Raw genomic sequence first — 17,688 nt, 5'->3', positions numbered from 1 at the left:
ATAATCGAAATCTCCAGCTAACAACAGTCAAATCTTCTCTAATTATTTCCTGCAATTTCTTTCGTTGCATTGTATTTTAAATTGTTTTTACATCAAGTCATATATTAGGATATCTTTTTAAAACCTAGAAATATGAACTTCAACTATCATAAAAGACATACTTTGGCACATGTCCTAGGATCAATCTAGTCGATCCTGCAAATAACCAAAGCACATTTAATAAATTGGAAGACTAGCGGTTGTTTACTGGAAATCACCGTAAACAGGTTCATAAATGACATAATCAATCATTAGTTACGGTCGAGTTGTGCATAACAGCCGGATGTTACGTCCGAGTTGTAGGATGACCCTTCATATGCTATTAGTACGCGTCTTATGCTGGTACTCGATCATGCACACATGCCGGCTAGGGTAACCGTCCCAGACCATGGATAATACTCCGATGAACTGTGCCATGTGTTCTCTAATCATGCCTATTCTCAGAACGCGGCCTTGGAATCCCGAACCCGGAACAATAATTAAATTAACTTTTCATATTTAAAATAATATAAACTTTAAGAGAATCTTACTATATATTATTATAATATATTATAAACTTAAATATTTGTAAAAATAATATAAATTAATAAATTTAATACTCAATTAATAAATCAATTAGCTAATTTATTAACGTTAAAAATATTACTTATATATTAAATCAGAGTAAAAAAACCTATTCATAAATGAATCGACAACGTTTGTGACAACGTTTGTAATTTGCAGGATGATATTACGTTTCCATCCTCGTACTCTGTTGTTATATAAATATTGTTGCTTTCCCTTGACACCATACGCGCTTAGATATGGTGATGATATCGAAAAACCCTAACATTCCCAATCTCGGTCGATGCGTGTGCAAGTTCTGGAAATCTATTCAAAAACAATTTAAGCGGTCAAGAAAAGCCACCACGAGGTCAGATACTTCATCATCAACAAACCCTAATGATTCACTTCCGACTCTTCCTTTTGATATCATAACAGAAATACTCTCTAGGCTACCCGTCAAACTTGTTCTCCAACTCCGATGTGTCTCCAAATCATGGAATTCTCTAATATCTCATGATCCCAACTTCGCCAAAAAACAACTTATCCATTCAACCAGGCACTCCGTCTACTCTTTAGGCTTCAATGATCCATGCATTCTCACTATTTATCCACCTAACTTCTTTTTCGACACCACTTTATCCACCAAACGCCTCTTTTGTCCTGCAAAAAATCGTAACAATCCTAGTTGGGAAAAGTAAATTGTTGGCTCTTGCAATGGCATCCTCTGTCTTGCATATAAGGAATTCATTCTATTATGGAACCCTTCCATTCAAAAACAAAAAATAAAAGAATTGCCCCTTTTACCAATTCCACCTTATCTTAACATGATGTCATATGGCTTTGGCTATCACTCTGTTGCTGCTGATCATTATTATAAAGTGGTTGTTGTTTTATGGAAAGGTTGTTGCGGGGCTCCGAAAACTCAAGTCAAGCTCAATACTCTGGGTACCAACATTTGGAAAAACATTGACGAGTTCCCTTTTGGTACTGTCCCCCATCCGAAGAAATCCGGAAAATATGTGAGTGGCACAATCAATTGGTTGGCTTCTTCTCGACATCGCTCAAGTCCACACTTTATTGTATCTCTTGATTTGGGCAATGAATCTTATCAGAAACTTTTGCTGCCGCCGGATTATGCAGAGGTCAACACCAATTCCTTCTTGGCCTTGACTTTGGACGTCTTCAGGGATTGCTTGTGCATCATTTCTGGTCATGATCATGATGTTTGGCTTATGAAGGAATATGGAAAAAAAGAGTCTTGGACCAAATTGTTCACTATTTCATACAAACAAGATCCTAGTTTGTCATTTTTCTTGGAGAAGGTGATATATGTTTTTGAGGATGGCCAAGTGTTGCTTCAAATTAAAATGCCTTTTTTTCGTCCGCAGTTGATTGTATATCATCCAAGGATTGCTACTTTTAAGTTCGTTACATTTCCAAAGAGTTTTTGTGATTCAAGGTCTGGTGTCCTAGATGTCTCAAAGTATGGTGGCCTAGTAGTCTGCATTGACAGTTTGATATCACCCTGTTCTTAGTTCTAGGATTTGGATATGGTGCTATGGCACTTGAGCATAAGAGCACCTGTAGATTTATTTAATTTATGTTATTCATTTTCTACTACTTTTATTTAATTTATGTTATTCATTTTCTACTACTTTATGGATCATTGTTTACTAATGGTTAATTGAATCTATATGAATATGGTTGATATAATTTTATTATTCAGGTGCAACCTAGATTTTTTTTCTTATTCGTGAACTTTGATATTTGACAAGGTCTTGTATTTTTCGTATTCATGAACTTTATACTTTTTCACAAAATATATTTTAATGGTACTGTTTGATCTCACAAGTTGATCTCAACAGCCTAGAAATTTTCATGTATATGATTTAGTTAGCTTGTTGTATTATTTACATATGCCTTTAGTGGTGACTAGCAAGGTATGCACACAGTCACATTTGTTTTTATACATGCTGATGCTAGCAAAAATGTCTAGTTTAGATGTAATTTTTATGGCAGCCATTTGTTTTTATGAAGAAACATCATTCGAATTGCATGACAATGCTATTAGTTAGTGCTCTTATCTTTAGATCACTGTCTTGTTTTATTCATGTATGACAATGCACACAGTCACTGAAGGGTGGACTAAGGAACAAGAGTTGGCTCTGCAAACAGCTTACTTTACTGCAAAACCTAGTCCCAGTTTTTGGAAGAATGTTTCTAGATTGGTATGCTTCCTCTCTTTATCTCTATGTAAAGATTGCACTTTTAGCAGAATAATTGATCTTAAGTAACAGCAAAATTAACAATCCATGTATGAATATTTTATAGAATTATGTGTCCAATTGAGGTTCTGGATAGAACATTATGACGAAAGATGATCCATGTAGTCGGCCTCTGGTGGGGTATGGCTTGTTTGTTGATTGTTTATGTGTCCAAATGAATTATGCTAGCTGAATGATGTTTCCTAGGTTCAAACTAGTTGGTGTGTTTAGAAAGGTCTTGTTAGGAGAGTAAAACCCCGGATGATGCCTAAATTCTGGGCGGATTAGTCTCCAATTGTGAGATTTGAAATTTCTGGATGATTCACCATTTACCCAAACAAGCCGAGAGAGCAAGTGTCAAAATGAGTGGAGAAAAAAAAGTTGAATCGCGCCAGGTAGGGGTCGAACCTACGACTTTCTGCTTAGGAAACAGACGCTCTATCCACTGAGCTACAGGCGCTGCTTACTGTCTAGAATATCAGCTTAAGCTAAATAAAGCGTAAATATGATGACTTTGGTTTATCACTACATTATATTATGCCTTGGTTTTGATGTTAAAACGAATGCATTGCTTGAAATGTCACTTGAAAACTACACAACTGTTGCAATGCTTCCCACAATGTTAAACAAGGCATTGGAGCAGGGCTTACAGCCGTATGCATCTGATTGCATTGCATAATCCATGTATTTTATAGATGATGGTCACCATGTAATGTGTAATCCGGTAGAAGTTCCAGTATGAGGATGGTGCAGATAAGGACTGTAATTTTCTTGGCCAAACATGTATGGCTATTGGCTTGAAGTATTGGCTGCCATAATTTTGGGATGTAAACTATTTTTAGTATGGCGTTGTTGGAAATAGTTTTTTTTGCTGTATATTTGCTAAATCTTTCACATCTCTCTAATATCTTCTTTAGAACTGTTTATTTATGATGTGATATTAGAAATTCCATGAGCAAGTGATCGCGGTGAGCATTTGTATTATTCAGGCATCAAGCTTGCATGTAACCATTCACACATCTTAGTTTAATAGCTTTTACCCATGCCTCTGCGATATCTGGTTCATGATTGTTATTTGAAACCATTACAAAGAAAAATGTAAAATTATTATTTGTTCATGGTTAATTGATTGCCCGATAAGTACGCCTGCTGAATAATTTTGGTAACTGAAATTGTTGTACAAAATCTGTTGCAGGTACCTGGGAAGTCTAAACAAGATTGTTTCGACATGGTTCACCATGACTTCCAAACACCACCTCAATGTCCGCCTAGATCAAGGACAAAGACAATTAACTCTTCACCTCTTCATCAATTCTCAATATCTGCAAGTAAACTTCTCAAACCTACTGAAAAGAAGGTTGCTAAATCAAATATTCTCGAACCAAAAAGCATTGTTACCCAGAAGTCTATTGAGAATCTGTTACAGCGCCATCTTAAAGTGGATCAAGTGCATAAAGGAGACATATTTTCTGCTCTAGAACCCAACATTGATTTTTCTACGAATGATTTTCAGCACAGTCAAGCACTTTGTACACCAATGCAGCAAAAGGAAAATCAAGGGTTTTTACAAAATTTCACTGATTGATCATCATCATCGTCATCATTTTCACGTCACAAGAAGTGTCTTTCTAGATTTAGTGGCTCATCATGTGTTCAAGATCTTGCTAGTCCACCTGTGCTAAAGAAAGTAAAGAACAAGGCGCAGCATGAAAAATTCGTCAATCAGTTAAGGTTTAGGGAACTTAAGAGAAGAGCAGCATCTAAACGGACAAAAATTTCCCTAGTCGGAGAAGGAAACAACATTCAGAAAAAGGATATTGTTAAAGCTGCAAAAGTTGCATTGATGTCTGAAGCTAGAGATGCTATCAACAAGTTTTAACAATCGCAGGTCAATATCATGGACAACACTTGTAGTTCTGATGGGGACAATGATGATGACGTTGGAGGTGAATGTGATAGTCAATAGGTTTTCTCGGGCTAATTGACCAAAACTAACCAAAAAAAATTGCATGTATAGTTTTTTCATATAAAATTTTAGAGACCATATCTTAGTCAAAATCTATTTTTCGAAAATCCCAAGTTTTGTAGCATTTACTTTTTAGTTGATAAAAAAGAGCAATGCACATTTTCCTTGCTCCAAGCTTCCACTGTAATATGGCAACCATAATTTTCCTGGATGTAATGCATTTAGATTAGGCTTTAAAGCAACAACAATTGTGTTGTATCTGTCTAGCCTAAACTTTCTGAGATCAATCAATTGGATGATATACCTATACTGTTGTTGTTGTGACTAGGAAAAATCTCCAATCTCTTTATGAACTGTAGTTATGCATGACCCTCCTTAAGTTTAAGCAACAGAGTAAATCATAATTAGAAGAAAAAGTTTAAGCTTTTGGCTTCTAGCTACCTTTAGATTAGGACCTTAATTCCAGCATTTATAAGTGATCCAACAACAGAAAGTGTTGGAACTTCCAAGTTAAGCACATCATAGTCCAAAACACTTTTATTACCAACACAACAAAAATTAGTCATTACATAGATTGGTTAAAGTGAAATCTTGGAAGGCAGATACTGATTTTTAATTTTCAAAAATCAATGAAACCAAACCATTAGCCTAATAAAAATACCATGATTCCGGCTTAGTGAGAAGGATCAAGGTATTAAAAACATGTCTCAAGCGGTGATCTCGACCGTGGCATCAAGATTTGGATGCCTATAGGATTGCGAATGAGGCTGCAACAACCACATTTGATTGTGATTCTATGCAGTGCAACTTGATTGTTCCTTAGAGGTATAGTTTGTTTAAGCTACCTGCTACTATTTGTTGCTATCAATAGTTTGTTTAAGCACTGCTTTCTGTCACAAGTTCATGTGCTTCTGAATTAGGGAATGCTGACAGTAATTGTTATGCTTATGATCATGACTTTTGTTTGAAATAAAGATTGCTATTTTTCTCAGCGTTGAAATGAGAATCATCTTAGGTTAGGTAGAGCATTAAATAGTATTTGAAAAAGGATTATCTTATAATGGCAAAGCACTACTATTTCCTTGTGTTTAGGTTGGTTACATTTTGAGGAATAAGCATAGCCAATTAACGTTTTGGCAATAAATAATAAATAATGCCTATACAAATGGACCATGGAACTGAATGTTACTTAAATGGTGATACTGATTGTTGGACAATTTCACCCGACACTTACTGTTATATTTGGCACCTCCAATTTTTTCATATTTGCAAAAATATCTTTTCATTATTTACCCCTTCACAAATAAACGGTAGGTTAAAAAAATCACCCAAATGGAATTAGATAGTTCAAATCAACATGTTTTTTTAATAAAATCGAGGAAAAAAAATTAGGACACACTTTGTTCACTCTGAAAAATTCGATAGTTCAAATCAACATGTTTTTCTTTTTCACGCTTGAGTGAAAAATAAATCAGGACACACTTTGAATCCCAGCTATTGCAGTTTATGCTTTTATTTGTTTATAAGTGTATTAAACGAGCTATCTCTTTGGTTTCTATAAAAATTTGGGGATAATATAATCAGATTTTACTATAAAAACACTCGTTAAACATATTTTACCATAATCCTAACTTATATGTTGTCGTCCCAAACTAGTATGCATCATTCTTTGGGATGAATTGCAAGACAGAAAAATCTTCAATGTTCTTGTCTCTTTGAACAAAATATTTTTTCTTCCCTTGCAATCTATCTCACATAATGGTGTTGATTTTGTTGTTGTATTTTTGGAACAACATTTAGTTAAAGAATGGAGTTCAACCTTTGAAAAGTAGTCAGTTGATAGATTACAAGTGCGCAAAATCATTCTTGCTTCAACATAATCAAAGAAGGGGATCTGCTCAACCTTTGAAAAGTTAAACAAAAAAGGGAGCTTAACCTTTGAAAATATATATGCAACAAAATCTAACATTGCAGCGATGAATCTGTTTTTTTAAAATATTTTGTGTAAAAAATGTAATGTTTTTTTTTTAAAAATAGATATGTTTCACCTTGATTTTATTCTAAAACCGATGAGCTTACTTATTTTATTTTTCTATTGAAAAATATAGAATACGTTTCCTCTCGGTTACTTTTAAAAACTAAGGGAATATATTACACCTCTACAACAACGAATCTACCACTTTATATCTTTCTTGTAAAAACATTTGTCTTGATAACATTTTCTTAAGATGATGAAATTTTGGAACTTAAAAAATCTTGAAAAAGTTCTCATTTATGAATTGCAAGTGTAGAAAATCATTTTTGCTTCAAGTTAAATAAAGAAGAGATATCAACCTTTGAATAACTTATTAAAAATATTATGCAGTCAAACTATTGAACTTCAAAAGAATGCGCACAAAAGGCATGCAGACTCTTTTCCAATAGAATCAGGATTAGAGCGAAATGTATTATACTCCAAGAAAGACAACTACTATGATAACATTGTATTTGTTGTAATAATATAATTTAATATTCTATGTAAACAATGTAATGTTAAAAAAAACTTCTGCACCTTTTACCTTGGTTTTTGTCAGAAACCAAGAGAATAATTTTAACGTGATAATTAAGAATATTGATCATTATCCTTAAACAAATTCGTGTCATCCATTTCATGAGTATAAACGCTCAAGACACTTTCATTAGTGATCCACGTGAAACCTAAGCGACATCTATTATAAAAGCATGATGAATATTAACATTTCTAACCTAAAAGAAACATGAAGCACTTGAAACCTAAAGACGCTTGAAATTTTTTTCCTATGATGAATTTCAAGAGCAGAAAATTATCTGGGTTTAAGGTTTGTTTTGTTAAATATTTATTTGACCCGAAAATCATATATTTGAATATTGATTTTAATTATCCTACCCATTTTTTCATCAGAAACAAATGCAGGCAAGATCCGTATAGAATAATGTTGCATCCAACATTTGATATTCCCCAAGATTCAATACTTCGAAGGTCTAAAATCTAGATCATCAAGAAATTTGATTTTTTTTATCTAGATTCCTAAGAAATTTGATTTTTATTTTAATTTTAATATTTATTTTAATATTCAGTGTAAACAATTTAATATTCTGGTAAATAATGTAACCATTGTTATAAAAAAAAATCTTACCCCTCGATTTTCTAAATAAACTGAGATATTATATACGTTAGTTTTGAAAATAATAAAAGTGTTGTTGTTGGGGTTCGAACCCATGTGCATATAACTTTACCCCTAAGTTTTCAAATCACAGAGGTGTTAAGTTACAACTTTTCATGAGATTGTTGTTACCTCGCTTCTGTAGCTGAGGTTAAATGCATTTCGCGTTTGAGGTGTTATGTGTTTTTTGTAGTAGTGTATGGAACAGAGTCATGTATCAAACAGTAAGTCTGAGTTTGAGCAACACTTGCAGCTTTTTGAGGTAGTATGTGTTTATATCCATTCATTTATTGAGTATGTGCACCAAACATGGTTGACACTATATAAAGAAAAGTTTGTTGTTGCATGGACTAATCGATTCACTCATTTAAGGAATACGATAACAACCAGGTACATCCTTGTGAGTTTGAATTTATTATGAAATTAGTTATCAAATTATTTATGACATATTTTTTTATTATATATTTTATAGGATTGAGTCTGTTCATTGGATATGGGTTACCATATTACTTTTAAATACAATATGATATTGGTCTCGTTGTCCAGTAACCTTAACATCACTTTTTTCCATTAGTGGTTTCTTCATTTATGTATGCGAGTAGACAAAATGATTACGGTTGATTTTGTTAACAATAATCATTGGATTCATGTGAAGTTGAAACTTAATTCTCCATGGCCTCCTATCACTAAGACACTGAGAAGACGAAATTAGGGAGTTAACATAATTTGTTTTATTTTGTTTTGATATTATTCTATGCTTGCGATTATATTCATATATTTTGTCAGATTGATATTGTACTGACAATTTTAAATATTAAGTTATGTTATAAAACTTGGGTTAGTTATAAGTTATGTTTATAAAATAAAAAAACATAGTTAAAAAATATTTAAAAATAATTAAAAATTCTACTGTCAACCGGATTTTTAAAAATTTTGAAAAAAAATGAACATACCGGAATTAATATATCTAGTACCTAATGTGTTACTAAATTTCTTAAATATCACGTATATCATTTATCGGACTTCTTAAAAATCCGAAATAATTGTCCAAAATAATTGGTTTAAATTATATTTTTCTAAAAATACAATAAAAACACATAATTTTGATATTGACATTTTAGTAAATCTGATAAATCTTTATGAATGTACTAAAGAAAAATTGAAATATTACACATAAATCCGATATAAACTCAAATAAAATTCCAGAAAACGAGAATTATATAAAAAATTTGATATACTGATCCACATGTCAAAAAAAGCACAATTTTTTTAAAAAATCGAAAAAATTGATTTTATTTGTATAAGAATTTTGTTAAAATTGTATATGGTGGGGGTGTTAGGAAATAAGAACAAGGGTACCAGATAATTTTTTTTTATTGTTGTTGACTTCCATTAGATTCTTTGTGGTTGCTTGTACAATATTTTTTTTTAAGCAAGATGAAATTAAAAAGAGAACTATGGTTCCTCAAAATCTGAATACACAAGAAAGTCGGTATATAAAAAAATTCGACTGCAAAAAACAACCAAAATTACAAGCCAACTTTCGGAGGCTATGTGGGGCAGTAATGCTCTCGGGTGGATTAGTCGGTACGGAATGAAGGAGACCACTCTATAAAAAAAAACAAGCCAATTAGAGCTTACGAAAGATAAAACAAATGAGCTTTGTTAAACTCATAGAAATTACAAATGAGATGAGTAATTTCGCCTATGATCAACCATTTCCAAACCAAAGACTTGATATTCCACACCGTATTATCCACATTCCAACCTTTATTTCGGAAACAAATCCCATATTCCTAGATAACCAAAATATCCACAAAATTGTTAACCAAACCAAACCACATGTCCCCTCTTTAACTTTCTTCTTTTACAAAAAAAAAAAATACCACTCCATGAAAGACGGTAAACAATCTTCCTCCAAACCGCCTAACTATTTCTCAATCCAAATTGCAATCTCTCTCCAAACAACCTTCACTATCGGCTACAAGAAGAAATAATTTCTTTGTGATGAGAGTTAAATGTGCTTCAAAATTAAATTTAACTTCTTTGTGCATATGTTAAGTTTTAATTTTATTTTATAGAAATAATACCTTTGTGCATATGCTAAGTTTTAAATTTCCATAAAATTTGACTTCTTTGTGATGAGAGTTAAATGTGCTTCAAATTCAAATTTCACTTCTTTGTGCATATGCTAAGTTTTAATTTTATTTTATAAAAATAACATCTCTAATATGTACTAATCTCGATGAAGGAGAAGACTTTACAAATTAAAAGAGTTTTAAAACATCTTATTTTAATTTTGAAAATTTCTTTGGCCACCTTCCTATGGGGGGTCACCCCCAGCGAAAATTCCAAAATACCCCTGCTTCGGAAGTTCATTTTCGAAAGCGTCTTTTTTGAAAAAATTGACTTATTTCGGAAGTTCATTTCCGAAAACATTATTTCGGAAGTTCACTTCCGAAATACTGCGATTTCTGCAGATTTATCAAAACACTCCCCCTCCCCCAATCATTTACCCTAAATCAAAACCAAAAGTGGCAAAGGCGAAAATTTGTGCAAACAGAATTCCAAAGCTGCATCAAGGCTCCAATCACACTGCTAAACAACATTCAAAAGCCCTCAATCCTAACACTTTGTAAGTTTTGAAATTTTTAGATCTATTATTCAAATGCATGTTATTTAGGGTTTTAATTGCATAAATGATATATGGTTAGGTTGTTAGTAGTATTTAGGTTGTTTAGAAGCATTTTGATTTGGTTTGAAGTTTGGTTTAGGGGTCTGCCATGGAAGTTGCAGAAAACTCCATCGCAGGGGTGTTTCGGAAGTTCATTTCTGAAAACACCTCCATCCCAGTTTTCGGAAATGAACTTCCGAAATGTATCAGAAGTTCAAATTTTTTTGTTTTTTATTTTGTCTATGCATATTAATCGTTTTCAATTGTTTACAGGAACATGTCAGGCAACCAACCAGCACGCAGGACTGCGTCTTCTAAAGAGGGCGCTAAGGAAAGAAAGGGTTCTTCAAACAAGGAGGTGAAAGAGGTGAAGGAGGTGAAGGAGGTGAAGGAGGTGAAGGAGGTGAAGGAGAAGAAGAAGCTTTTGACTGGTTCTGCTTCTCGTCCCCTGGGGGTCCATGGCTCGGACGTGCAGGCTCAGCCTTCAGGCGTGATCAACGCTGATGGTTCTGATACTGAGTGGGATGAGGATTGGTATAATTATCTTCATTCGGAGGAGTTCGCTCGTCGGGAAGAATAACGTGTTTTTATTTTGTTTGATGTGTATTTTGTAACGCTCGTCGGGCAGAATAACATGTTTTTGTTTTGTTTGACGTGTTTTGTTTTGTTTTGTTCTGATTTCGGATTGTATCGCAGTGTTTTTGTATTGGATTTATGATGTTAGTTTTTGGAAGTGGTAACCGGGGTCGGAACATATGACGGAGGAGGTGGATGTTCGGAGGAAGAAGAACCGGAGGTACGTCCACCGCGAGACAAAGGAGCCAATCAATGTAAGCTATAGTTTATCATTATCATCTGGGGACGTCATTTCTAAAAAATCAAGATTAAAAATAATAAGATTTTTTTCCCAATTTTTTGTAATGACGTCCCCTGATGATAATGATAAACTATAGCTTACATTGATTGGCTCCTTTGTGTCGCAGTGGACGTACCGCCGGCTCTTCTTCCTCCGGACATCCACCTCCTCCGTCATATGTTCCGGCCCCGGTTACACCTCCTCCGTCATTTGTTACTTACAGTAGTACGTATTTTTATTAAAAGAATAAAAAAACCTTTTGAAATTTGGAAGCCTTTTTTTCTCCCCACCACTCTATCATCCCCACCTACCCGTGTTCAACAATATGTAACTTTAATTTTATGTAATATTATCGTTGTAATCTCCACCCGATTAAATAAAGCGAATTGTTGCTGTTTTTCATTTTATTCTGTCCAGACATATTTTCGGAGGTTCATTTCCGAATTCTCCAAGGGGGGTGCGTTCGGAGATGAACTTCCGAAACACCACATTTTCTGAAAAGTAACTTTATTTCGGAGATGCATCTCCGAAATCAATATTTTATATTAAAAAAAACACGTTTTCGGAGATACATTTCCGAAAACACCTTTTTTAAGAAAAAAAGTACAGTTTCGGAAATGAACTTCCGAACAAGGGGTATTGTGGTAAATTCACCAGGGGTGGGCAAGAAGGTTAGGAGGTGGGTGAAGAAATTTTCTTAATTTTATGCCTCTCTAGTTTGATTTTAGTTATTTTTAGTATAATAAATGGTTCAGTTGAATCTGATTGTGATTTTGATTTTCAACATAAATAAAAAATTGTTTGATTTTAAGTTTTTGAATAGATTTGTGATTTTGATTTGAACCGATCTGAATTTAAATATTTTTATATTTTTATATTTAAATGATAAAAAATTATATTAAAAAAACATAAAAAAAGAAAAAAATTTAATATTTTATTAACGGTTCGGTAATCATAACAAACCGTTCAATTTTAACGGTTCGAAACCGTTTAAAATTTAGACGATATACCAAACCAATAATATATAGTTCAGTTTTAGATACATTTAAACAGTTCTATTCAAATGTTCTTTTATAATGGTTCAATTCAATTTAGTTTTCTATATTGTTGGAGAATAGTTAGTTAGAGTTAGTTACACTAACTATAACTAAGAAAGTTAGTTTAACTATAACTAAGAAAGTTAGTCAGGGAGAGGAACTATCAATGCTACTACTATATATACGAAGCATTCACTCTTGTAAATACAACAATGAAATACAATGCAATGCATGAAGTATATATCTAACTATACCATGAACAATCCTTCATCATTTAGTTACTAAACTTGAAATATAGATCATAATAGGCAACTCAGTTACAGAATATCTGGTTAGTACTACACATGATAAGATATGCTATGTGTTTATGTAAAAGTGATGGATGGGATATATTGAATAACTGGCCAGCAATTGATAACAAGGGTACATTGGATCGGAATGGCTCTCAATTTGCCCAATTCTACAGGTTAGTCCGGTTGGGGTCCGACAACTATGTTAAATGGCATGGTAACCAATGACATAAGAACGTGAGTGTTTGAATATGCCAAACCATACTTATGTCCTTTTATTTTTACCATATGTCATCACACACTATTACAAAAACTAAACAATTACCAAAACTTTGGGGCCGGGCCACCAGCCTTACTGACCCAGCATTTAGCCCGTTTAACAATGATACCTTGTTATATAAATATATTAATGGTGAGTGAATGATATCCGACCGTCCGAGTATATGGGTGGCAAACAAGCATATCCGTCTTACAAAATTTCGCAAAAAATAGAATGAAGTAAAACGAATATAGTTGAGGGTGTGGAACTAAAACCTTGGTTCATCTCACAAAAAATGAGGGCGAAACAGAGAAGACATGTCGACACTCTGCATCTTTTAAGGTAAAAATATAAAAATTTATAGTAATGTAAGCGTCTCCAAAATAATAAGACAGGATGGAGCAGACATGTTAGAGAGTACATATCTAAATCTTTGGACCGTCTCACACTAAAGTGTCGGTAAAACGGACATATCCAGCCAACCGAATCTGTTTTTGCCACCCGAAAATATAAAAATTTATAGTAATGTAAGCGTCTCCAAAATAATAAGACAGGATGGAGCAGACATGTTAGAGAGTACATATCTAAATCTTTGGACCGTCTCACACTAAAGTGTCGGTAAAACGGACATATCCAGCCAACCGAATCTGTTTTTGCCACCCGTATTCTTCCTGATACACAAGACTTTAAGATTCAACTAGAAATAAATTTACATTTGCCTTCATACTCTCTAATGCCATAATAAATCGATTATTCCAAAAGTTTAAGTTGTTGGACAAAAGGAAAGAAATTGTTTCCTACTTTTATATTACCATAAACATTTTTTGACAGGTCATATATAAACGTATCCTTCTATCTTATTAAATCATCTATGACAAGTTGGAACCTGTATCCATTTCACGTCTTTTCCCTTGTCCATATTCCACGTGTATATCTTGAATACCCCATTTGATACCTGAAGTCGTTGATGCTAACAAAATCTTCAATATATATATTATCCTTTCTTACAGCATGTCTTGAAGTATGTTCAAAGGAACAATATTTGCATTTTGAACATTATATTTACTCAATTATTGTATCAAAGTTAGATATGTTGAAGTTTCTTTCCCCCTTCTTCATATTTTGATGATTTTATATGTTGAAGATGAAGGAATAGAGGGTCTATGTTGAAGCATATTCAGGAATTTATTAAAATCACTTCGATTCCTCTTAGGTTAGGCAACAACTTTGCATTATCAATTTGCAATTGAATTTTTATCGCAAAGAGAAAGTGATCAAACTAGCTCTAAAGATACCCTAGTGTATGTTAAATACAGGGTATAACCCTAAGAGAGTGATTGCATCAACAAAAGCCAATTTATTTGGAATATCATTACAACTTTTAACAACCTAATTACTTGGATTACATAAGAGGAAAATTTTGCTCTTTTTCACCATCTGCATATTTGTTATGTCAGCTTTCCTTCATTTTCCTAAAGACACCTCCCACCATAACCTGCGTTCCTGAATAGTGACTGTTTTATCTCTTCAGGGTTCATACAATTTCTCTGTCCAGCCACCTAATTTCATGAAAATAATGTAAGAAAAAAAATGTTTTATTTTCACGCGGGCGAACAATTATTGAGGCCACTAGTGTATTTTTGGTTCCGGCGGTAGCAAAAACAAATCTTGAATGAATTGATTCTGTAAAATTTATAAGGCGACCCAAAATCACAGTGACGGTAATGCAAACATGCACTGAAACAATTGACTAACCTCTGAGCAAGATGCTTGCAGTGAAAAATCATTGAAACTGCTTATAACACATTGGTGAATCTCGAGGCCTAATGCTTCCAATGTGTTCACTGTTGACAGCAATAAGCCCGGCTTTGTGGCACAGCATATGCTTATCCTTGTGTCTTGATCTCTCCTCTCAACATTAAACTAAAACACACATCAAAATCAAAAAACAACACATTAATTACATTTACTCATGAATTTGTTCTATGATTACGCGATAGTTCAAGGATTTGACTTAACCATACCTTAGGGGAATTTCTTACCATGACTTCATTCGGCTTTAACTCCTTAGAAATTCCCAAAACATTTATCTGATCCGTTCCTTCATCCATCTCTTCTTGCAACTTACCAATCCTTTCGAGAAGCTCTTTCATGTAATCAATTGTATCTCCGAGAATCGATGTCCTGTCCATCTAAATTTACATTTCAAATCACAAATTCAAGAGTTAGTCAAAGATTTCTATAAATTTAGATAGAACATGAACACCAAAACAATCACCAACACAGACACCAGACAAAACACAACACAGATAATGACATATCGAACACATTGTCAAACATTGACATGCATTCGATCTGAAGTGTCGATTCTACAATTCTACATAGCATACATATACATATAATAATACATATAAATATACAAATACGCATAGACATTACATCAATTGAATCATCACCTTACTGATCTTAGGGACAATTGACCTAAGCATGGAAAGCCTATCATTCAACCTCTTTCTTCTCCTTCTTTCCGCCATGAGATTCTTCGAAGGTTGTCCTTCAACCCTCTTCGATTTACCTTTCTTCTGACCATTACCACCACTACACAAACCCATGTTAAAAACAGGAATCTCACTCACTTGTTCCTCAACTTTACAGCTAATTTTCCTCTCTTCCAAACCCTTCTCCTCACTTCCAACAAAACCAAACTCTTCAACTTCAACACCCTCTTGTTGCAAAAGTGGAGTTGCATCATCAAGCTCTGGAACAGTGAACCCATCAACAAAAGGGTATGAAACAGCATCAGTTCCATAAGAGCATTCAAATCTATGGTCTAGTGGAGTTGAGAATGAAGCAAATGAAGGGTTTAGAGATGGATTTAGGAGAAGATTTTCATCAAATGAGTCGAAGTTCCAACCGTTTGGAAGAAGTAGGTCGTTTAAACCGGTGGATAAAGTGGTCCATGTATCTTTTCTTGGAGCTAGTAGTTCCTCAAGGAAACCAAGTTGAGAAAGCTCCATTTTTTTTTCTCTCTTTTGAGAGCAATGAGTAAAGTAAAGAAAAACAGAAGAGTACAGTGAGATGAAGGAGAAGAAAGTAAGAGGGGTTTCAAGTTTGTTTAAATAGAGAGTTCTGTTTTGGACCATCACAACTCACAAGTACTTAACCATAGATAGAGTACTTTGAAATCATGAGAAATTTTAACTATCAAGGGTACTCTTTGTTTTTAAGGATAAGATGGTAATTTGATTTAATACAAGAAACATATATTTTTTATTGAATTATTGCTAATTGAATTAATAAGTTACTATCCTAGTATCCAAATTGTAAAAATAAAAATAACCATTAATTTACACTTTTATGATAAGATATTTGTAATTTTGAATATTTCAAGAGACATTGCACAATATTTAGTCAAGGTAGAATTTAAATGCTATTAGATTTGATTTACACTATGATGACACTTTCGTTATGCGTCATAAAACTAAAGTTTAAATACACTTTTCATCCTCGAATTTTGATCAACTCACAGAATTTATCATGCTTTTTTTAAATTGCACAATGCAGTCTCTATACTAATATTTTTTATTTTTTTTGTATTTTTAGGCTTAACCATCATTTTCTCCTCCAGAAACTGAAACCCTGATGTGGCAAAAAAACCCATGGGTCAATGCTTATTTGGAAATCTTATTTATAAATTTAAGAGATTTATTATTTAAATATGGCAAAAACATTTTAACATTTTTTAGAAATTATAATTTTCAGAAAAACCTTAAAACATCCATAAGTTGCTTTTGCTCTACTTCACAAACACGGTCCTATATAACGTATAACCAACTTCTTCATTCCTTCTATCAAATCGTTTCCACCATGGCAGAGAAGGGCAATGAAAAAGCTGGAGATGGAATGACATGGTGGAACAAAGAGCAGAACCCGAAATACTGTTTCATGTATGTAACAAGTCTTAGAAATTAGGGTTTCATGGCTATTGTGTTGAAAAAAGTAGATGAATTGCGATTAAGGTTACATGGGTGTATTGAGTCTTTTTGCTGGATGGTAATTTTATTGTTGACAAAATATTGTGATATGCACAGGTCAAGTGAAGTCCAAATGTTGAAGCCACGTATTAACCATATGGGTAGATTTGTAAGTTTCCCTGTCAAATGTTATGTGGAGGGCATAGACTATGAGATGGATTACACGTTTGATGCTGAGTTCGTGAACTATAAGAACATTAAAAATCTGGTCCTTAGTGTTGGATATATGAAGTTCAAGTCTTTGTGGTGCCAACATCCAAAGTTGTCTTTTCAGCATGGACTTAAGCCTCTAAACACTGATGGTGACCTGTTGGAGCTTGTTCCAGACTATAAAGGGTATAATATAGTAGATATTTTTGTTGAACATGAAGTGGATATACCAGATGTAGTTGAATTTAGTGATGAAAGTCCTTTGGATGATGAGGTTAAGAATGGTGAAGAAGTTGCTATTGAAGAGGTTATAGGTGAGAAAGAATATGTCAATAATGAAGGTGTCATGGAAGATGTTGAGAATGAAGGTACTAATAAAGTAAGAAATGAT

At 33.5% G+C, this 17,688-nt stretch overlaps 2 protein-coding genes, 1 non-coding gene and 1 pseudogene across 4 annotated transcripts; 2 read left to right on the top strand and 2 right to left on the bottom strand.

The window, feature by feature from the left end:
• The first annotated feature begins 1,412 nt into the window (after positions 1–1,412).
• Positions 1,413–2,120, top strand: LOC131649771 (F-box/kelch-repeat protein At3g23880-like). Its single transcript, XM_058919528.1, has one exon. The coding sequence runs from the start codon at positions 1,413–1,415 to the stop codon at positions 2,118–2,120; it is 708 nt and encodes a 235-aa protein (XP_058775511.1).
• A 273-nt stretch (positions 2,121–2,393) lies between these two features.
• LOC131646594 (uncharacterized) lies at positions 2,394–5,041 on the top strand (annotated as a pseudogene).
• Positions 3,237–3,309, bottom strand: TRNAR-CCU (transfer RNA arginine (anticodon CCU)). The gene has a single exon. It is a non-coding gene; the product is annotated as a tRNA-Arg (tRNA).
• A 9,304-nt stretch (positions 5,042–14,345) lies between the features above and the next one.
• Positions 14,346–16,277, bottom strand: LOC131646593 (transcription factor bHLH93-like). 2 transcript variants are annotated; one of them, XM_058916598.1, is made up of 4 exons: positions 15,570–16,277; positions 15,156–15,305; positions 14,869–15,036; positions 14,346–14,672 (listed from the first exon to the last, which is right to left on the bottom strand). In XM_058916598.1, the coding sequence occupies exons 1-4, from the start codon at positions 16,254–16,256 to the stop codon at positions 14,586–14,588; spliced, it is 1,092 nt and encodes a 363-aa protein (XP_058772581.1). In that variant the 5' UTR covers positions 16,257–16,277; the 3' UTR covers positions 14,346–14,585. The 2 variants fall into 2 exon arrangements, with proteins under 2 accessions (XP_058772581.1, XP_058772580.1); XM_058916597.1 differs by having other exon boundaries at positions 15,138–15,305; positions 15,570–16,276.
• Between the last annotated feature and the right edge of the window lie 1,411 nt (positions 16,278–17,688).

This window comes from Vicia villosa, linkage group LG2 (genome assembly GCF_029867415.1).
Source record: "Vicia villosa cultivar HV-30 ecotype Madison, WI linkage group LG2, Vvil1.0, whole genome shotgun sequence".
In the NCBI taxonomy this organism is placed as follows: domain Eukaryota; kingdom Viridiplantae; phylum Streptophyta; class Magnoliopsida; order Fabales; family Fabaceae; genus Vicia; species Vicia villosa.
This window is presented reverse-complemented; position numbering and strand designations above follow the sequence as displayed.